Genomic DNA, 21,846 nt, shown 5'->3' with positions numbered 1-21,846 from the left:
CTCGCTCATTCCCTGGGGCCGTGGGTTGGTTCGGCTGACGAACCCTCAGCACCTGGTGCTGATAGCAGTGCCCAGTTCGGTCAGCTATCACCCCCCCGTGTCCTGGGGCACCCCCCCAGCTCAGCCCCATCCCGACCAAGTTTCAGCCGCTCAGCTCAGAGCGAGCCCTCACCACAAACAAATCTCCTCCCGACGCTTCCTGCACTGCACCGGCTTCGAGCCTACTTTGTTTCCCTTCACGCAGCGCACCGAGTCCAACTTCACGCTGCTCTGCGAGCACAAAAAAAGGGAGTACGAGGGCGTTGGTGCTGTTTATCCGTTTATTACACACACACAAAAAAAAAACCTCCACGTGGCCTCACCTAGAAAACAGCCTCCCGCTGCTCCCTGCCTCCCCAGGAGCGTGCGAGGCTCGAAAAATGCAATGAGAGGCGCGGGGAGCTCCGAGTGCCGATCCCCGCTCCTGCGAGAGGAGCAGCAGCGCAGAGTTGCGGGAGGCACAGAGCTGGAGGAGCTGCAGCGACCACCCCGCCCGCCCCAGCCCTGCCTCCAGCGCAGGAATCCACCTGGAGAAGCGAAGTTTCTGCACCAGCCGCAGGAAAAGGAAAGAGGGGAGGGAAACAACCCCGAAACCATCGCGCAAACAGGGCAGGAAAGATGCTAGAAAGTGGCTGCCGCCTCCCCCCCCCCCCCCAAAGAAAGAGGGGCTCGGGGGGGCGGCCGGGGGGCAGCTCGCCCTGCCTGGGGGGCTCCAGCCCCAGCTCGGCGAGGCCCCGGCCCCGGGGAGGCTCCGTGGGACTCGTGCCCCGCTCCGGGGGGCGCAGCTCGGGGTCCCGGGGGGGGGCAGCGCCACTCACCTGGGCTGCTCGCAGAGTGCCGAGCCGAGCCGAGCCGTGCCGGGACCGGAGCGCAAAGCAGCGGGACAACCCGAGCCCAGCGGGGTCGTGCAGCGCCGAGCCGAGCCGTGCCGTGCAATCCCGAGCCGTGCAATTCCGAGCCGTGCCTCCCCGTCCCGGCAGGAAATCCCTCCCTTGCCCGGCCTGATTGGAAAGGGCCGGGGGCTGGGCGGGCCGGGCAGGGCCGGGGCTGCTGTCACTCACCGCCAGGCGCCGGCGGAGCGGGGCCGAGCCGTGCCGAGCCGTGCCGAGCCTCCAGTGGGGCCGGGCCGGCGGCAGAGGGGTCCCCAAGGGGTCCCCGAGAGGTCCCCGGGGGGCGCGGTGCTGCTGCGGGCCGAGCCCTGCGTTCAGCCCCCCCCGTCCCATTCCTTCGCCCCCTCTGCAACCCGCCCCGCTCTGTCCCCCCCCGGTGCCCCCAGCGCGGCTGTGCTAAGGCGGGGGATTGCCCAGCAAGCCGGCCGGCTTTTGCTGCATGATAGCGGCGGCTTAGCGGCAGCTGAGCCGATTAAAACCACGCAGAGGCTCGGGACTGCTGCGCCAAGTGCCCGGCCCGCTGCTCCCGGGGGAGCAGCAAAGACCCAGCCCCGCTGCCACCCAAACCCCAAATGGCACCCGGGGTGGTGGCGAGGGGCTGGTGGCCTCCTGCACAGCCCGAAGCAGGAGGTGGTGATGCGCACCTCGTCATCCAGGGCAACATCTCACAGCTGCTGTGTCGAAGCACGAAGCTGGAAGCATCCCGGGAAGCGCTGGGGCTCGGTATCCCTTCCGCGAGTTGTGCCAGAGCTTGTAAAGCTCAGTGACATTTCTAAGATTCCCCTGAATTTCTCCAGCACTTTTTGTCCTTTGAATGATCTTAATTACACCGTGCAGCTCCCCGAGCACAAACTAAAGCTGCTTTCCAAAGAGCCCGGCACGAGGCACACGTCGCAGTTGGGCGCAGGGCGGGTGCGTTTCGCCCGGTTCCCACCCGCTGTGTGGCCAAAGCGGGGGCACTGCAGCTTGAATTTCTGCCCTTGGAGCCGAGGGTGCATGGGGAAGCTCCCCCTGATTTGCTGGACATCCACAATTTCCAGCTCAGCCTTTGACTGTTAAACAACGTTTGGGTGCTCCGGACACCACGCCTAAGCCCCAGGCTTTCACATTACAGTCGTGCCAGCAGGCAAGCAGCAAAGGAGGATTAGCCTCAGTGCCCCTGATCTCCTATCGTGCACCTCACAGCTTTGCCGTTACCTGCTGGGTAAATTATTGCCCCTTTGGTGATCCTCAGCACAAAGACCCATGCACAGCATCTGCCCTCTCCACCTCACCGAGCTGTCAGAGGCCTGGAATGTTTTTTTTTTCCACGTGTCCGCAGACCAGGGGCTGAGGGAATTCACTGAAATCCCACTGCAGAAAAGTCCTCTCTAACATTTGGCTACTTCCTTGCCCACGGGGGAGTTGTTTGTGTTTTGAGAGGAGTTTTCGGGGCGGAGGCACCCTCAGGAGGCTGGCTGAGACCTCAACCCTGGCCTGAGCCCCTGCACCCCAGCAGCGAAGTGCCCAAAGCAGCACCGACCCGTGGCCCTGCCTGGTCCTGTGTGGACCCTGCTCCTCCCGCAGCTCTTCGGGTCGCTGTTGCCATCTAGAGCCCATGCTACAACGATCAGCTGCTCGCAGGGTGCCGGGAAGGAGCTGGTTTGCTTTGGTTTGTTTTTAATTCACGGCAGCGTGTAAAAGCAGCGTGGTTGGGGTAGGGGCAGAGCAGAAGGAGCAGATTTGTTGCTCCTCCGACTGAGCCAGTTTAGGCTGAGAACACAGCTCAGTGCTCTGCCAGCTCTCCCCAGCCCAGGGCTTGGGCAGCTGACTGGTGGCCGGAGCTCAGCACCGTCCTTGCGGCCCCAGCGGGCATTCAACCTCCCTCCCTTCTGCGATTTACCTTAATTGTTCCCCTCCCTCCATCACCAAACCAGAACGGCGCACGCAGTTGCTGCTGGGAGGGAAGGGGCCCCGCTGGCACGAGTGACGCCCGCGGCAGCTCCGCCGACGGCTTCAGGTGAGGCCAGGCCAGACCCAGCTCCACAGCCCAGGGCCGGAGGGCGCGAGGCTCCCGCTCCCAAATCTCTCCTGCGAGAGCCGAACTTGGAAAGCGGCAGCGGTGACCCCACCCAGCCAGGAGCCGGCAGGAGGGCCACGGAGACCCGCAGCAGACATCTGAAACATTTTAAGTATGCTGTGAACCAGCTGGACGGAGCCGCACTTCTCCCCCTCCCGGCTCAGCTGCAGCTCAGGCTCCTCCTTTCGTGGTTGCAACCCGAAAGCTCCGGCTCGCACCTGGGTGTGGGGAGGCTCCGAGTCCTGTGGGGGCCAAGGGGGATCCCCAGGGCGCTGCTTTCCCTGACAGGAGTACAGACACTGCCGGGACACTTGCTGGTGTGCAGCTTGCACACCCACGAGGCCAGCACCACCTCCAGGGGGGCTGTGGCACCCTCCTGGTGCCACATCACCTGTCCCGTGGGAATGAAGGTGCGGGTTGAGGGTGAAGCAGGGTGAGGAAGGGCTGCTCCTGCAGGCAGCCAGGCCACGGCAGGAGGCAGGTTATGGAAAGTCACCCCCAGAGCCCTCTCTGCAGCTCCAGGTGTTCATTCCCGAAGCTAAACGTGACCAGGGCCCTGCTGCTGGGCTTTGGGCCTGTCCGTGAGCAGCACAGAAAATCTCGGCTTCATTCCTGCTGCTCAGCACCCGCATCCCAACCCCAGGGACCTTTTTCCTGCACAGGTACCTGTCCCCTGTCCCCTATCCAGACACAGCTCTTCCCACTCTGCACCTCGCTCATCGCGGTGTTAAGGGCAAAGCTAGAGCAGGGCAGGGGGCAGCACACACGAGGTGTCTGTGCACACATTCACTCCGTCACCTTTTTAAAACCTGCCTGGCAATAGCTGCTGCTTCAAGTCCGAGAGCAAAACTCAGGGGTTTGATTGCGAGGGAGCCACAGGCTGCAGGGAGGAGGAGGAAGAGGAGGAAGCTGCACTCCCAAGGACCAGGCTCCAGCAGGCAAGCACAGGGCTCGGGTTGGCCCCAGTCGCCTCCTGCTCCTGAGCCAGGCACAGCGTGGCCGCTGCGGGGAGCCATGGGCTGGGACACATCCTCCATGTGGACACAGCTCCATAAATGTCAAAAACAGTACAAAGAAGCAGCGATTGCCCTTTGCAGGGCTGGCAGTACCCGGTGGTGATAGGCAGCAGCACAAACCATAGCTAGAGGTGGCTCTCCAGTAGGTAACGTCTTTTATGGCAAAGAACCAGCCCGCAATGTGTGACCAGAGGTAACCAGCCCTCGTGTCTCCACCCCGCTCGAAAGCTCGCTCAGCCCTCCCTCTGCATCGCTCTGATGGACTCCAGCTCTCTGCTCCCTCAGAAACCAACTCGGCAGCCCTGTCCCCAGCACAGCGCGCCCTCTGCACAGTCCCTTCCCTGGGCCCACCTGGGAACTTGGGCCTGGGGCTCCCGGCAGGAGCAGCCTTCCCACGTGCCAGTGCTTGGCTCCTGCTGGATTCACCTGAACCCAAACCCTGATCCAACACGCACCCCGTCCGAGGCCCCCAGGAAGGAGTGCTCCCAACAGGAGCCTTTGGGTAGCCCTCGACTTCCTTCGGCAGCCTTTTCACAGCCCCATTCCCATCAGGACTCTGCACACCCGTGCTGCTGCTCGAGCCCCTCTCTGCTTCCCATCCACCCCATTTCCTCCTCCACTACCTGCCTGTGCCGCCAGCTACTTCTTTCTGCTCCTGTGCCTTCTCTTCTCTGTCTGCCCCCCTCAGTCACTCTCTCAGGAAATTAAAGATAATCCCCCCTTTTCTTGCTGCCGGATTCCCTGTTTAACATTCGCTGCGTGTGCTGCACTGATTCAAAACGGGATTAGACTTTCTGGTGCTTTGATGTCAGCTGGGTTTTGCACTTAAAGCAGGGGGGAAAGAAAGTGTGCGTTAACAAACCCGGGCGCTGTCAGAGCCCGGGGCCCTTCCAGGACCAACCCTGTGCGTGCAGTCCCAGCGCTGGGCGTTACTGTGTGCATACAGCAGGTTTCTGCCCCGACGGTTACCATACATCCCCGGGGAGGCTGAAGGGCTCCCATCAGGAGCGAGGGGGAATTAAACATATGAGGACACAGCTCGTTGACTGTCCGGCCTGCCAGGCCACCGGCATAACGGCGATATAGATCGGCGCATACCCCAAGCTGCGCTGGGATGAGCGGGTGTGCTGGGATGGCTAAGGTGTGACTTGGCTTCCTGTTCCTGTAGCGTGACATTTGGGCCATGGCACAGGCCAAGAATTGGGCATTTCCCTCTGCCTCGCCAGGCCTGAGTGTCTCCCTTTGGAGGATGCAGCCTCGGGGTTATTTTTACCAGCCAGCGCCTCCTGCTAATCCCAGAACCGAGCACTAGTCTGAAGTGGGTGAAGAGCTTGTTGTGGGCCTGGCATTTTTCTCACATCATCTACAACAGGGTGCTCTGCCTCTGAGACACCGCTCCTGGAGCCCCATGACATCCAACTGGGCCACAGCATGGCTTAGAGCTGGGTTACAATCTCTGTCCCACACTGATCCTACACCAGAATAAAAGGTTTTTGCACGAGATGCTGCAGAGCCGTGACCAGGGCTGGCATCTGTGGGCGTCCCCTGCTCCTTCTCATGCAGGACAGCCCTTTCCTGGAGTCTCCAGGGGCTCACAGGTCGTTTCTGCTGCATGTCCCAGACCTGGTGCTCCAGCTCCGTTCCCACTGCAGCCCGGGGACTGCAGACCTGGAGGTGTTTGGTTGTACCCAGAACCACCGAGGAGCCTCCACAAGTTGTTTGGGAGCGCAGCTCTGCAAATGAACACGGCTCAGCAACAGCTGGAACCCGCTTCCCAGCCCTGTCCCCAGGAAGAGAGCACAGCAAGCACTTGTGGAGCTAAGCCGGGGGTACACCTAAGCTCTCCCCAGGCCCCAGCAGCTGTAATCCCTCCGTCACCCTCACCATGCCACTGCGCTGCGGCTCCAGCTGGAGGGTGCCCAAAGCCAGCGCCTCGGGTGTCCTCCAGGATTGCCCAGGGACTCGGGAGCGCCTCTGCCAACAGCACAGCGTTTAATCCATTTTGCCCGGTGCACGCTCACAGACTTGATTAATGTCTGAAATGAGCTCCATCCATCATCGGGGAGTAAAGGAGATTAACTCCGCAGCACGCCTGCCTCACGTTGATCCCATTCTCCAGGCCTCTTGATTAATGGCGAGGCCGCCTTATCTGTCAGGCCAGGAAACGCGAATATCTGGGCTGAGGGGGATGAAGGGAAGCATGGGCGCTCGGGCTGCAGCATGCTGCCACCAGAGCCGTGCCGGTGAGCCCCCGATCCCCCTGCCACCGGCCCTGCGAGCCGTGCTCCCGGCCTCTCCACAGCCTCTGCTCTTTCCTGCTCTGCCCTGAGGGCAGGGAGGGCCGGAGGGAGGGCAGCCCCAGGCGGCTGATGCAGCCCTGCAGGAATGCGGTGCAGAAAGCCAGCCTTGGGATCCATTTCCCTCGTGGGTCAGGGGGGCAGGCGTTGCTCTGCACCCACAGGGGGGTCAGATTTCAGGTGAGACTATTTGGAGGCTCGATGCAACCTGGGCAAACCTTCCCTGGAGGCAGCAGGTGAGGCTGGAGCTGACCGGCGCTGCTGAGGCTGCAGCCTCGTCCCCGAGAGGAGCGTTGTGAAGTGGATGCAGCAGATCAGCCAGGCCATCTGGTCGGGCTCCAGCTCCTGCCCCTGGCTCGCTGCTGACGCTTCATTAACAGCTCCCTCCTTTCAGCTCCCGTCTCCTTGGCTTCTGCCGCGATCAGCTGGGCTGGAGTTTTGTTGTCCTGTTTTTTTTCCAAGTGGAAATTATTTCTCGTTTCTTTTAACAATCAGGACACAGAGAAAGACGGGAGAGGAAGGAATTTCTAGGAGATGAAAGGGCTGGATTAAGGACACTGCTTTCGCTTTGTTATCCCTCTAGTGCAGCTAAGAAATTCCTTTCAGGAGGAGGCTTTAATTAACTACGTGTTTCTGACAGGCAAGGAACCTGCATCGGGAGATAGCTCTGGTTTCTTGGGTCTGCTAACAACTCCGGCTGCAGTGTCAGCAGCACAGAGTCGCAGACACAGGCTCTCAGACAAAACTTCTCACCAAACATTTCAAATTGCTTTACAAAGGCACTGTCACCCCACTCTGGGAAAGAAGGCACAGCAGAAAAAAAAAAAAAAGACAGAAGCAAGGCGCGTGCTGCCGGCAGGCACCGTGTGCACTGAACCACAGAGCCACGGTGGCTCAAGATGTGGGGCCGGGCCTTGGTGTAGAGGAATAACCCAGGGCAGGAGGCAGCAGAAATATCTCCAGTGCCTTCCAGACCAAGCGCCCTTCTCACACACCAGGAGAATCAGGGGAAGAGGAAAGAAAGAGGCCTGGTGGCAAACCGGGACATTTAGAAAGCATTACGCTGCTGTATCTGCATCCTGTACTGCCGCAAAACCCTTCAGGAACTGAGTCAATAAAAAATAACATTGGGGGCTGATTTTTATCCAGATGAACTCTCTCCAAGTATTTTAAGGCCACCAGCAAAACGGCCTGCTTCGGGCTTGTTTAACCCTTCTGCTGAAACCTGCACCAAGCCCGAAAGAAGCACCAGAGAACAGCAACCATCCCAGCTGTGTCCTGGGAGCCCGAGGTGCAGGAGCGGCCGTGGTACTGAGCGCCCCGTGCCCCGACCCGCTTCTTCCTTCCTGCAGCCCAGCCTCCTGCGGGGAGCCGGGCACGACACAGCAACCACCCGCACGGATTTCCAGAGGAAGTCTCCCTGCGCCTCACACAATGGCAGTAATTCCTGCAAGGGAAACGTCTCCCCTGGTCCCTCTGAGAACTGCGTTTGCCTTTTTTAATGCCGTGTTAAACAGGTAGCTCGTACCGAACCCTTGCCTTGCTCCTCTCTCTCCTGCCTTTCCACCTAATGAACTCCCAGCTGATAAACACACGCTTACTGCTGCTGCCGAACGCATGCCTCTGCTCCTAGCCCTGGGGCTGTGAAATGCTAAGTGGTTTACCAATTACTGTTTTCATAAATGATCGTCATTTTGCTTTTTCATTATCATTTTAAAAGGTTCCCACCTCTTCCCATGCCCCGAGCCACCGCCTGCAGCGGGGCAGATGTCTCGGCTCCCAGTGACAGCACACAGCAGATCTGGCTGGTGGTGTGCCAGGGGTGAGAGGGGCAAGGAACATCTGGCTGCTGCAGGGAGCAGCCTGCGATGGAGCCCAGCCTGCCCCCATCAGGAGGCAGGTCCCCGTCAGGAGGCTTTCCCATCCGATGCTATCAATGCTAACGGCTCCCCTCTCAACACAAGACCTCGCTCTCACTCGTGCTTTGGTTTGTATTTTACAAGTTCTGGGCCTCTCCTCTCCTCCAGCTTGAGGATTTCCTGGGAGACGCTACCAAATGCTTTCCCGGACTCATGTAAATTCAGCGCACCGCGGCTCCGAACATCAGCTGTGACCGCCCTCCTGCCCCTGCTCGGGGTCAGGCAGCGGGATTGCACTGTCTGGTTATAAAACACCACCTCGCGTATTGATAGCTCTGTCATAAATCCTTGTGCTTGGATTTGCAATTTCATGTGACAGCTCTTCCCAGGCGGCGAGGGGAGTTTATCTCATCTCCCTGACTTGAACCTCTCCGGCTTTTCAGTTTTGCTTCATCTCAGATCTGTAACGTCAGAGCAGCAGTTCAACACTATCATCGTCCTCGCTGAAAGGGTAAGCAGAGCCATCGCCGTGGGTTGGGCAGACATCTATTCCTGTTTATTCCTCCCACCCCCTCCAGCAAAACAGCCTCTTGCCCTCCTCCCGAGCCCCCCGTTCGCAGCTATCCACGAGCTACAGATCTGAGCTGAAACTTTTGTTCCCCTTCAGATTCAGGAGGAATTCAAGTTCCAGCTGTCTCTGCCTTGTGCTAATGCCTGCTCTGATAAAAGGGAAACCAGGCAACTAACACCGTACCCTGAGGCTGGATTTGTCTCCCTCGGGGCTCCTGGCTGTTTCTGGCTGACACAGAGCTGCCTGCAGCTTCTTATCTTGGCCAGCGGGATCTGCCTGTTTCGCTGCGTGTGCATCCACATCCCTGACCTCTGCACATTGGCCGCGGCCAGCCTGCGAGCCTCTCTGCTTCCCCGTCACGGGGCAAACCCCGTTTGGCCCCTCCTTGTTATTTTTGGCTGTGCTTTTGTCTCTGGGATCCTCTCAGCTTTAGCAATGAAAACCAAACCACAGAAAGCTGCTGCCTTGGCCTTTGGCTCGCTGCGAGCAGCCAGAATGGGCAGAGGCTGAAGGCTAAAACCTCAAATTAGCAGCGTGGTGCTGGAATTAGGCAGGACTGACCAGGCAGCCCAGATCTTTCATTTCAGCAGGAGGAAGCCTGCAGGGAGAGAGGTGGCGGTCATTTCGCTTTGGATAAATGTCCACTTTGTTCTAATTAACAAGAAATCCAACGTGGATAACAAGCACTTAGGTAATTGTTGAGCTAAGTGTTCCTGTAAAGGCATGCCTGGCTTTGGTGAGCAGCTGAGAAAGGGAATTCACTCTGCTGCCTTCGTTAGAAATTCACACATGTAAGAGAAAACAGCCTGAGAGTTGGGAAACGGGGGGTTTGCTCGGAGCTCAGCCTCAGGCCGTGGCTCCACGTTCATTAATACCAGCTTGGGGCAGCACCGAGCTCAGGGTAGCACTGCTCCGATTCAGGTCAGGCATCAGAATACGACAGCAAATTCTTTCCAGCCAGCCAGACGGACGGCACGAGCAGTGCACATCCAGACTGATGACAGCAAGACCTGAGTCACCACCAAGTTGCCTTGATGAAGCTGCTCCTAATTTATTTATTTTTTAACTCAAGTGATTGGATTCAGCACATATCTGTCTGTTGTGCTACAAACAGTCGTGCTGGGATAATCATTGCGGGGAGGTGTAGGAGATGCTGCCTGAGTTGGCGCTGCTGCAGAGAGAATTACTGACAATTTTTGACCAGGGGCTCAGCAGGGGGGGTAGGGAAAACGTTTAACTTTGCCACGTGTGATTTTCTTTCCCTGTAGATGAGAAGTGATAGCAAAGACAGTTTCTAGGAAGAAGGGAGGGAAAAACAGATCAGTAGTTGGAAAATACCAATTTTGCCTGAAAAAGAGGAAGTGAGACTGATGTGCAGCTACTGCCCAGAGACACGAGCAGTCAGGCACTCAGCCAGGCTGGAGGGTCAACACATCACGTCTAACATCCCAAATGAAATCACGCCTGCCCCTCAGGCCATTGCAAGGGCTAAACTTCACTTATTACACCACTTGATCAATATAAACAAGGACAAAGAGCTGAGCAGCAAGCAGAGCTCCATCCTCCCAGTCTGGAGTTGTGAATACGGAGACCAGGGAGCTACAGGGAAGGGTTCACAACTCAGCTCTCAGTTAAGGCTCCTCTCTCCAGGGTGCAAATCGGAGTAGTAGCTAGGTGCTAAATAAATATTAATTTCTCACCTAATGAGAAAGTATTTGGTGAAACAGCCAGGGAAAGGCTTCGGCAGTGCAGTAACAGAGGCTGGTGCTGCGCTCAACCCCCGGGGATGCTGCGGTTCTACTCGTACTGGGTAAGGCAGGACCTCCAGCTGGGACAGACGCAGGAAATGGAGCTCATTACTGAAATGCAAAAGCCTTTCAGGGTTAAGCCACTGTTAAACAAGCCAGATTCATTCCCCAATCGCAGAATTTGCCTAGCAGCAGCCTTGGAAGATTACTATCTTTCTTCATAACAGTGATGTTGCAGACAGGATGGTTGAAGGATAGTTGTGATGCAGAGATTGCAGGAAGAAGTAATTGTTTGCTTTATAACCAAGGGCTGAACCCCATTTCCACGCCTAGGCTGTTGAGATGGCAGTTCCCTGATTTTACGTTAATTACTACATCTTCCGTTTAATTTAAGACATGTTTTCAAGCGGTTAACGTCTCAATCTTACTTGTAATTACACGGAATGGTTAGTACAACTCCTCGGCTACATCCCTGGGTCCCCTGAGTGCCCATCCCTGTTCGTTTCCAGCAGACGAGCACTCACAGAACTCGTCTTTTCCAGAGCTGCTGCCTCCGAATGCTCAGCCTGATAATGAGCTGATTGCCAGGCTGCACGTCGCTCACTGCTGCAGCTCCTGTTCCGCTCCTTCCACCTAACCCTTCAGCTCAGGGGGGCTGGGAGACCACCCCTTCTTTGGGATAAGAACTTTCCCAGGCTGCTGACATAAGAAGGGAGGCCCAAACCTCATCGAAACCTGGCGATGAAGGCTCGGTAATCAAACAGGCAGGTGCAGGTGATGTGGACGCAGGGCGCTGAGCACGGTGCTGTCACCACAGCTGACACGCGTGCGGCAGGGATGGAGTGGCTGGGGTTTGCCGTGCCCCTACAGCTGACAGGGAGGAATTACAGCTCCCCTCACACGCGAGGCAGTTTCACAGATGAACAATACTCGAGGATGCAAATTAAAAATAACGCTGTGCTTTAGGAACTGCTAAGGTTAAACACCAGGTTTTTGCTTTGAAAGCTGAAAGAAAGACGGTTCCTCTCCCAAGAAAGGGAGTAGGAGCCTGTCTGTGCAGGGAAAATGTTTGGAATAGCAGCAGCCCACCCGTTTCCCATGCAATCTCTGCACTTCAGGACTGGATTAGGCATAATCACACAAAGGCACTCGCTGCAGATGACTACTCCCTGTTCCCAACAGCTCTCCTACCTTAACTCCATCATCCCGGTGCACAAACGGCAGCTTGTTTGGCAGCGGTAACCCCAGACAGATGAGTACTAAGATTTACCCAAGATGTAAAAGGAAAAGGGTATTAAGAAAATATTCTGTGACTGAGAAACGCCGCCTTTCCCACGGGCTGTGTGGGTTCAGAACTGCCTTATACACCACGGCTATCTGCTGCGGAGAAACCTGCCGGGCAAATCACTGACACAGGTAACCCCGGAGACTCACTAAAACCCCCTCATGTAATATAAACGATGAACTGGCCCCATCCTGTCTCCAGTTCTTCAGAGCCCAGGCAAAGCACGCTGCAGGTCTCTGTCTACCCGGCGGTCCACTAGAGGACAACCTAATAATGATGAACGGCTTCGGCTGACGTGGTGAAAGGCCCGCACTGTCTGTCAGATTTGCTGCTGTCAAACCTGACTCACAGCCCATGCTGGGCTTGTTGCTAGCACGTACACGGGGCCTCGTTTTTAATAGTAGGTATCACTTCTGGTCCTGATTGATACAGACTTGCAAAGCCCCCCCATAATAAAATAAAAAATGGTCCCTACGGCTGGTGTCAGCCTTTGGTGCTACAGATAGAGGGAAGGAAAGGAGATTTCCAGGCAGAGATCTAAGTTTTTATGAAGTAAACCTAATCCCTTACACTGCAGTAAACCACAGAGAAAGCTGCCTGTTGCTGCCGGTTTTCTTGCAGACTTCTGACACGACACCACACTTCAGCACAGGAAACATTTGGAGGTACGGAATGATCTGATGGCAACAGGTGATAGATCAAACCATAATGGAGTAATGCAGCCCATGGACTAACAGCAGGCATGACAAAATCATCAGCTCAGAGCCACAGAAAGTGCAGGCTGCTGCTCTGACACTGCACCCAGAGCAGGGCACTCTCTCAAAACCCAGGGGGAGGGTTCTTGCCTGGTATTTTGGAGGCCAAAAGGAGGGGAGCACAAACGAAACCTGAGCTAGAGATCAAGCTGAGTACTGGAGCTAGGAAACAAATGAGCTGTAAGAGCAGAAAACAGCAGAGGATTAATTACAAGTGAAGCATCTCAGGTGGGAATTAGAGGCAGAGGGGTGAGGAGGTCAAAACAACAGCTTTTGGAGGGCGATCTGGTGCCCGGACACCCCCCCAGCCCCACTCGCGGGGCCTTGCCTATGACTCAGGGCCGAAAAGGGCACGTGCGTCTGCGAGAGGAAAACCCACAGCGAAAGGCGAGGGAGCCGAGCTGCTTAAAAGGCAAAAGCCGGTCCTCCTCTCCTCCTGACGCCAGCGAGAGGAGGCTGGCTGGCACGGGAGGCTGCGAGCCCCAGCCGGCCGTCGGGGGGGCTGCAGGAGAGCGATGCGAAGGGGCGCTCGCCGCAGCCGTCGGGAGGCAGCGGCCAGAGCTCGGCTGGGAGCCGGCGACCCTCGGCTGCCCCTCGGCGTCCTCCGGGCACCTCCCAGCCGCCGCCGGCTCGGCTGCTCCTCGCTGTCAGTACCTGCTTCGGGCTCGGCGGGGCGGGCGAGCGGAGAGCAGCGCTGCCGAGCCTCAGCTTCAGCCTCAGCCTCCCGCAGGACGGACCCCGGCGCCTCCGCCGAGCCCCCGAGGCCACCGCTCGCCCCGTGCCATGGCCCCCGGTAACTCCTCGAGGAACTTCTCCGCGCCGGAGGCTCGGAACGGCTCAGGTGAGAAGGGGGGAAAGGGGGGGAGAGGTCCCGGGGATGGGGTCCCGGGGATGGGGTCCCGCGGAGGCTGCCCGGCCTCGCACCTCTCGGAGGCCCGGAGCATTCAGCACCGGCGGGAGGACAGCTCCGGGCCCCGGCCTCCGGCCCCGCCTGGCCCCGCAGCCTCCGGGCCTCGGAGGCAGGGAGGGGAGGCTGGAGCCCGGCCGGCCTCCGGGGAGGGGAGACAGCAGGGAAGAACGAGCAGGGAGGGGAACGGAGAGCATCCCCCCGCAGCCTCCTGTTCTCTCTGCTCAGGTCGGTGGTGGAGGGGCGGGCAGGGAGGTCCTGAAGGGTACAAGGTGGTGGAAGTCCCCCCCAGAAGGTGGCTGCAGGGGGACTTTTGCGTCCTCTCCCCCCATGTGTCCTATAGAACCTAAAAGTAGGGTTGTGGTGTTTCCTCCTGAAAGGCACCGAGGACGCAGCTCGCTATGTGTCGGGGCATGGCTGAGGACAACAATCACTTTTGGATAAAAGATGAATGCTGGTCCTTGCTGAGTTCACACAGTGCAGTCCCCTCTGGGGCTTTCCAGGAGCAGCAGGGCAGCCACAAACCTCCAGGCAAGGAGAAATCAATGCCTCAGAGTAGCTGCTTCTGTGTACAAACAGACACTCGGATCTGCACAGAAGCAGCATTGAAAATTCAGATTCAATCGTTTCTAAAGCCTCTTTGTTCTTGAGATGAGAGAACTTTCTGAGTATTTGACAATCATCTACTTCTCACTGCATCCCATAATACACACGCAAACTCCAGCTTCATGCTAGCCTCCAGCTAATCACGCTTGAAACTCCTGCCTGTACGAGCACCGACATCAGGCAAGCTGCTACAGCACTACACACAGCTGCCTTCCACACACAGCCCTTGGGCCTGCACACACTTTGCTTTAAGGCCAGCTGAGCTCACTTGAAACCTTACAGGGTCACCGTGAGCACTGCTATTACACTGCAAAAAAGGGTCATTTAGTCCCAATTTTCAGCTAAAGCAGCAGCCTTCACACTTGAATCATGTAATCCACTCCCACCACGTTCTCAGCAAAGTTTGAGGCTAAAAGAAAGGTGAGCAGAGCTCCCAGCAGCCACCCACAGAATAGCAGAACCGCATTTGGCATCCCCCAGCATTAAGGTGTGAGACCTGCCTGTCTGTTCAGGGGATGCACAAGCCGGATGCTGAAGAGTAAGCATCAGGTCTCAGTAGGATGCTGATAACACTTAGCTATCGATAGCTGCTTATCAAGGGGCATTTCCTTGCATCGAAGAGCAGCCAGGAAGAACAAGGACCATTAACTCCCCCATGTAGCCCAGACCGGGCTTGTTTCCCCTATGACTGGCTTTCACCTTTACCTTCAGGCCCCTGGCGGTCCTGCTCTGTGCCACGCTGGCTGATCTGCCCTCGGCACGAAAGCTTTCAGACCAAGTGGCACAGCAACAGCTCTGCTGGAGCCTGCCCTTGTGTACACCTATGCTGACTGCGTCCTAGTGGCAGAAACATGGGGCAGTGGCAGCTCATGCCCCACTTCTAGGATCTCTGAAACACCACACAGGGGGTGCTAGGACACGCACACACTTTTCCAGCCGAGGGCCAGACCAGTGGTGCAGCCTCAGTTATTTTGCCAACTCAATCAAGCTCATCTGGCACACCAAAGTAAATCCGCAGACATTTGTACTCAAGAATTGCAGGTGTCAGCAAATAGCACCCCGAACAGACACCACTTTGGCAGTGAACGCTTTAGGAGTATCTTGTCTCACTTCATCTCCTTTCCAGTATTTCCCTCAGTTACGCTGGAGGAGCTGACCTCACTCCTACAGGTGGAGGCTGCTGAGAAGCAATAGCAGAGGAGCTGACAAGCGTTTCCAATCACTTTGAATCATCTGCGATTCAATGAATGGCTCTGGGGCTGTCACGCATGTCTTTGTAACAGCCACACAAATTACTCACACAAAGCCTTCCCCTAAAAACAATAAAACAGGTCCCAGAGGAAGGAAGGGAGTAATGAGATGCAATGAGGCTTGCCTCAGCTGAGCAGGGTGATTTGGGACTCACACCGTGCACGTTGCACTTGCACAACGCAGAGCACCTCGAGCAGTGCCTCAGATACAACCCGATGGGCACAAGAGTAGAAATCTTGGTTGGCACTGCGGGCTCGTGGATTCGGTGCGATTTTAAACCCTGGTAGGGACGAGGAGAACGTGACTTTGATTATGTCTGGGTCTCTCACCTCAACAAGCAATATTTAAGTATTGGTGCTGATAAGCCAAGTGCTATCAGGCAATAATTTTGCCTTGGAAATCCACCCACATCCACAAGCCAGAGAGAGCAGCTTTAAGATGTGTTTTTGCTCCTTGTAGAGGTGGGGCATTCCCTGATTTAGGACCACGCTGAAACCTACTCCAAACCCTGCCTGCCCCCCCACCTGGATTTCTTCTACATGGAACCTAGAGAAAGGGAGAGGGGCAGGGAAAGAAGCCAGGAAAGAGGCGTGCTCCAGCCTAATCCTGCTGGGCCACAGCCGCAGTACGGTCCCAGATCTCCCCATTTAGATAAGCATTAGTTACGTGCCAGCACGGTCAATGAACTTTGTCTCGTACTGAACGACAGATAAACCACCCGACAGACAAACTGAAGTTTACTGACAGCAGCTTGATTGTCAGCTGTATCTGGGTTTTGGCACCCAGGTAGAGGCTTGCTTCTCCGGTGTGCAAAGCTGCCCTGTGCACGGCCTTCTAAACAGGGTGGACATCCAATATTCCCAGGAAAGTCACTATCAGTTCCCTGGGGGACACTTGCAGGAGCAGAGGCAGACCAGCCTGATGTCAGCCCCCAGCAAGGCCGGGGTTGTTTCAGGGCAGGACTGAAATACGTCAGGAGAGCTGAGGAAAGATGCCTACAGAGCCAGTAAGACTTGGGGTGGGGTGGGGGGTGTCACATCCTCAGCTAAGCCTCCTCAAGGACAGCAGAGGGTCTTAAACATCTCTCCAGGCTATGTCTTGGAGGGGGATTCAGATCCAAAACAGGGCAAGCAGACATATCTTGAGGTGGTCTCTGGGTTGCACTGATGATTTTGGTTTGTTTTGGCAGTAGCAGAGAAGCCAGCACCGTACACCAACGTGATCATGCCCAGTCTCTTCAGCATCATCTGCTTCCTGGGCATCGTGGGGAACCTCATCGTCATCTACACTATTGTCAAGAAGAAGAAGCTGAAGTGCAAGCAGACCGTGCCTGACATTTTCATCTTCAACCTCTCCATTGTGGATCTCCTCTTCCTCTTGGGCATGCCCTTCCTCATCCACCAGCTCCTAGGCAATGGCTCGTGGTACTTTGGAGCTCCCCTGTGCACCATCATCACTGCCCTGGACACCAACAGTCAGATCACCAGCACCAACATCCTCACCGTGATGACCCTGGATCGTTATCTGGCCACGGTCTACCCTCTAAAATCCACCTACGTCCGGACCCCCTGTGTTGCAGCTCTCGTTATCTGCTTGGTGTGGCTCCTCTCCTTCCTGACGATCATTCCCGTGTGGATGTACGCAGGCCTTATGCCTCTGGAGGACGGGACAGTCCGCTGCGCTCTCCTGCTTCCCAACCCAGAGACTGATATTTACTGGTTCACCCTCTACCAGTTCATGCTGGCATTTGCCGTGCCGTTGATTGTAATCTGCGTGGTCTACTTCAAGATCCTGCAGCACATGGCCACCACCGTGGTCCCATTGCCCCAGAGGAGCCTCCGGGTACGTACCAAGAAAGTCACCCGCATGGCAGTTGCCATCTGCTCTGCCTTTTTCATTTGCTGGGCCCCCTTCTACATCCTCCAGCTGGTTCACCTCGGCATTGACACCCCGTCCATGGCCTTCTTTTACGCCTACAACTTTGCCATAAGCTTGGGCTACGCCAACAGCTGCCTCAACCCCTTCCTCTACATTACCCTCAGCGAGACCTTCAAGCGCCAGTTCTTGGTGGCCATCCGCCCTGCAAAAGAGCCATGTCGCAACAGCAGCTCCGTCAACAACAACAGCATGACAGATGCCAGCGTATGCCTAAAACTGGCACCAGAATCCACTCAGCAGACCCAGTTTCTGGAGGACTTTTCCCCACGTTCACTGCCCGTGACCGTGGCTGTTCACTAGGGGACACTGAAGTCACCGCAGCAGAAAGCTTTCCGATCTGTGTGCTTCTGCTAGGCGGAGCAGCAGCTTCAGGCAGTTCTTGGTGAAGCGTGTAACTCCAGGCTTCCACCTCCAGGAGTCCAGGTGCCTCCCTTCTCCATCGCAGGGCTCTGCTCCTCCGCTGCCCTGGGTTTCCCAGATGCTGCACGCTGCTGCTTCTTTCCACCCCTGCACAGCAGGGCTCTTGTGTCACACAAGACATCGGGCCCCCAGAGAGGATGAATGGAAAAGAAAGAAAGGACAGAAGGATTTCAAGAGGGGAATGTTGCCCTGGAAGAGCAAAACCTCGACCAACAGCACTGCCCAAAGACTCCCCGCTTCTTGGCATGGCCGGTGTTCTAAGCACCATGACAATGTGGAGCCTCTGGATTCAAAACTCGAGCCTTCAAAATACAATTTTGTGTACTTGTTCTCTGTATTTGAGCTGGGGACTTCAATGCCTGTGCTCATATCCTGGAAGCAAATTGAAGTGAGAGCAATTTTGGGGCCAGGTGTCTCACCTAGGTCTGCCTGCTTGGCCTTTCGGTCCAGCACCATCTGCCTCCAGTGGGCTGTATTGTTTGGCAACCAAGGTACTTTCAGAAAACGGCTAATTTTGATGCTAATCCTAACTATTTCAAGCAAAATCGGGCAGATAGAAATTGCACTGCTTCAAGAGACTGTGAGCAATTCTCAGAACTACTGCTGCTAACACCAGACTTGTGGCTTTTCATGCCAATGAGCCGATTTTCACACTGCCAGTTCCTCCTGCTGCTCGTGCCTCGCAGTCTGCATGGCCATCGGGGAACCCCAGGTACAGGGCTTTAAGCCTGACTCTGTAAAACACAGCGGGCAGAGGACTGTGGATCAAGAAGATGTGGAAAGGCAGCTCAGAGGAAGCAGAGGTGCTTACGCAGCTTCTTCAAAATAAAAAAATGCTTTAAGAAAAGTTAGAGGGAAAATTAAATGTCTAGTTTGCATATGAGGCTTTAACAGCTGAAGATTAGGAAATTGCTTTGCTCTTTACAAAGACTAGAGAAAAGCCAGCACAGATCAGCCAGAGGCAGGGGATTACACTGATCGAGACTCCTGGGGAATAGTGCAGGCATTGTTAAACACCTTGTCAAACATGGAGGAGCTGTTTGCTGCAGATTAATTTAATATAAAAAGGCATTAAAAACATCTCACAGCACAGAAGAATTTGTTACCACACTTCTGGTTTCATGCTGCCAGCCACCCACGATACCCCCGGAACAGAAATCCACCCTCATGCAGCCGAACAGCCAGACTGCCACCTGCACAGGACTCCTGAAGCCTTCAGGTGCACCCAGTGCACGCAGCGCGCTTGCAGATATTTTTAAACACAGCCAGTGTTTCATTCCACACCCCGCGGAGAACAAACAGCCATTCACTCACCTCTAGCGATCAGAGCAGATCAGAACAAACCTCGTAACAGGGGCCCTGCATTTCTACTCCAGGCTCTGCCAGCTTCCACCCCCCACAGAAGCACGTCCACACTGCGCGCCTCTGGTATTTTGTCAATTTTCTCCCCTTCCTTCCCTGGACAATAAAGCCAGACAGGCACGTAGAGAGATCTCAAGCTACAACTTTAAAACTCTTCGCCCCATTTTAACTTCCAGGAATTTTCACCTGTGCTGGTTTTCATGGGACTTCTTTGCTCTTTGGTCAGCATTTTCCCTGAAGAGCTCAGGAGCAAAGGTCAAGGAAGCCGTGTGCTGTGCCAAGGCAGACCTGCTCTCGAGACAAGTGAAAGCATTGTTGTGAGTTTTTTCTACAAGGAAGTCAAAGGGAGGACTGGGACTCTTATCTGTGAAAGGTGGTAAAGGTTGAGTGCTTTTTTCCCCTCCTTTAATACCAGCAGAGAGGAAAGCGTAAGGGAAAGGAAAAACAACTGAACTGTCAGAGCTCTCAGAGCAGCATATTAAAGATGTTATCTCGCTTACGGTAAAGGTGTTTATGGCTGAGCCAATCTATTCCCATCCTAAATGAGTCAGGCTGACCTGCTGTGGCCTTGCCCCATGCTCAAAACCCCCGGGGCACAGGGGGCTAACCACGGAGCAAGGCCAGGACCAGCTGGAGCAGTGCTGGAAAGGGGCTCTGTGGGGAAAGCCTTTTCCAGACCCCATCACACAGACGTCAAGGCACAGGACGCTGGCACCTCCCCAGGCTGGAGTCCTCACATAGATGAAATCTAAAAGGGGAGCAGCTGTGCTACACAGGCCTGATCCCAGCGCCAGGGATGAGGGTTCCCCGTTTAGCCTGAGACCCCAGAGAGGCACCTGCCCCTTCCCCGTTATGTTCCTCCCACCCACCTGTGAGGATTCCTTGGCCCAGATGTCCAAATGCTGCCTGCGGGCTCCCTGCCTCCCCACGTACATCCCTAACAACCGCAGCAAATGCTCCTCAGGAAGACAGGGATGCAGACACCTGTGGATGTGCTGGGAAGAGAGGTGCAGACAGGAAGCAAAGCAAAGCACAGACAGCATACAGCTTTTTGCCACGTCCCCTAGATCACCCCAAAGCACTGGGCAAGATGACCAGAAGCTGCTCCTTTGAACCCAAACCTTCTGCTCAAAGGCTTTCAGAGGTGTTCCCCCTACCTACATGGTTATAGGGACTTCTGGTAGCTAAATAGCCTTCGTTTAGCCAGTACTCCTCTGCTGCCTCCCTAGCAGTGACCTCTCCTGCCCTGCTGCTGTGTGGGATGCAAAGGGGGGACACGATTACTGCCAGACACCCTCCCCAAAGACCACCTGCAAGGACTCAGACACAGCCTTGCTGCTGAGGAGCTGCACACCCTCCTGCCAGCTGGGCCACATCCAGCCCCAGCCCTCCTCCAGCACCCTGCCCCAGAGCTCAGCACGGCATTTTCTGCCCCACACTCCCTGGGTGGGGCCGACACTAAACATCCTACCCCTTTCCCCTATTTCCCGAAGCAGATTCTGTTGAGTCAAAGAGCCTGTCAGTGTTCTGATCCATACCCAGCTTTACCTCTTTGTCTATCCTGCTGTTCATATTTGTTATGTGATGCCCCCTGCCCCATCTCAGTGCCTCCGCTGCTGATTGCAGAGGCAGAACAAAAGGCACGGCTAAATGGAAAAGGACACGGCTACTGGCACGGAGACGGGCAGCCCGTGCTGCAGTCTGTGTGAAAGGCGCGGGGAGCAGGGCGCAGAGATAACGCAGCGTGTTTCCCCGCAGCCCTGCCTCTTGTAGGCAGCCCTTTGTCTCCTTCGCTCGAGAGGAACTGAAGGAAATCCAACTGAACAGCCAGGAGGGAGGCGGGGGGGAAAGGGTGGTAGAAAGAACCTATTCAGTCTAGTTGCTTGGTTCAAGAGCCTGCCATTCTGGACGAGACAAATTTCCTTGGCTCTTTTCACCAGCACTTTTGCTGGGTGTTTGCTAGCCGCCTTGTCAGGCAGCAGGATGACAGATGGGTTCACTCTCCACCCACTCCTGTTCCCCTCCTTGTCCTTTGAGGTGCGACTGAAGTTACGTGTCACAGCACTGCTCTCGATAAACTCCCTCAGGGGGCATATGGTCCAGTTAATTTACCTCTACTTCCCAGGCTAGCAGCAGAGCCCTCTTCGGCAGCTGCCTGCAGCGTTCATTCCCTGGCTCGCCCTTCTCCGTTACCTCTTCTCCACTATCCACATCCCCACGGGGTAATAAAGCCTACTCCTGCCTGCCCCACTGTCGCAGCTCTATGGGAAGGATGAGCTGAGGTCCCCAGAGCCCTGCCGGGCAGCAGGTTGGTGACATCCATCCCCAAACACCGCTCTCTGCCTGAAGTCTCTGCCCAGGAGCACTCGCAGCCCTGCCGGGGAGCGAGCCCGTGCTGCGGGCTGGCGAGGGGGGAACCCGGGTGACTCACGGCCCCTGGGACACAGCCAGGCTGACTAACGGTGTCTCATCAGTCCTCCCGGGTGGCTAATTGGATGAATTGCATTCAACAGACTCACCGGTGGGAGCCGAGCCATGCCACAGGTACAGATACGCTCCCAGCCCACTCGCTTCATGGTAGCCCTCCCGCCAGATGCAGGGACCACACAGCACTGCCCTTCCTCGCTCACCCTGCTCCTCCTGCAGCCTGTCCTCTTGCTCCATCGCTGCTGCAGGGCTGGAGGGGGCACAGACAGCGCAGGGAAGTCTCACTGATGGGTGATGTGAAAGGGTGGGGGGCTCAACTGGAGCCCCCATCTCTGAGGGGGGAGCTCCTCCAGCAGGCGGGAGCCCCCGGGTGCCTCCAGGTGACATTAAGGCATTTGGAAACCGTACTGGGAACA

General features: G+C 56.3%; 2 protein-coding genes across 4 annotated transcripts in view; one reads left to right on the top strand and one right to left on the bottom strand.

Moving 5' to 3' along the window:
* CASKIN2 (CASK interacting protein 2) overlaps window positions 1–1,039 on the bottom strand; it is a 32,808-nt gene extending 31,769 nt beyond the window's left edge. The window contains exon 1 of one of the 2 annotated variants that reach the window (XM_027471486.3): window positions 858–1,039. The gene's annotated coding sequence lies outside the window, so the exon portion shown is untranslated. Of the gene's footprint in view, window positions 1–172; window positions 262–857 lie in introns of those variants that run through there. The other variant, XM_072025847.1, reaches the window with a different exon arrangement.
* Window positions 1,040–7,623: 6,584 nt separating this feature from the next.
* LOC101803483 (melanin-concentrating hormone receptor 1) lies at window positions 7,624–19,472 on the top strand. 2 transcript variants are annotated; one of them, XM_072025852.1, is made up of 2 exons: window positions 7,624–13,360; window positions 16,476–19,472. In XM_072025852.1, exons 1-2 carry the CDS (start codon window positions 12,850–12,852, stop codon window positions 17,519–17,521), a joined length of 1,557 nt encoding a protein of 518 aa, XP_071881953.1. In that variant the 5' UTR covers window positions 7,624–12,849; the 3' UTR covers window positions 17,522–19,472. The 2 variants fall into 2 exon arrangements, with proteins under 2 accessions (XP_071881953.1, XP_027327337.2); XM_027471536.3 differs by having other exon boundaries at window positions 16,473–19,472.
* Window positions 19,473–21,846: the final 2,374 nt, after the last annotated feature.

The sequence above is a fragment of the Anas platyrhynchos genome, chromosome 19 (assembly GCF_047663525.1).
Source record: "Anas platyrhynchos isolate ZD024472 breed Pekin duck chromosome 19, IASCAAS_PekinDuck_T2T, whole genome shotgun sequence".
NCBI classification, from domain to species: Eukaryota; Metazoa; Chordata; class Aves; order Anseriformes; family Anatidae; genus Anas; species Anas platyrhynchos.
This window is presented reverse-complemented; position numbering and strand designations above follow the sequence as displayed.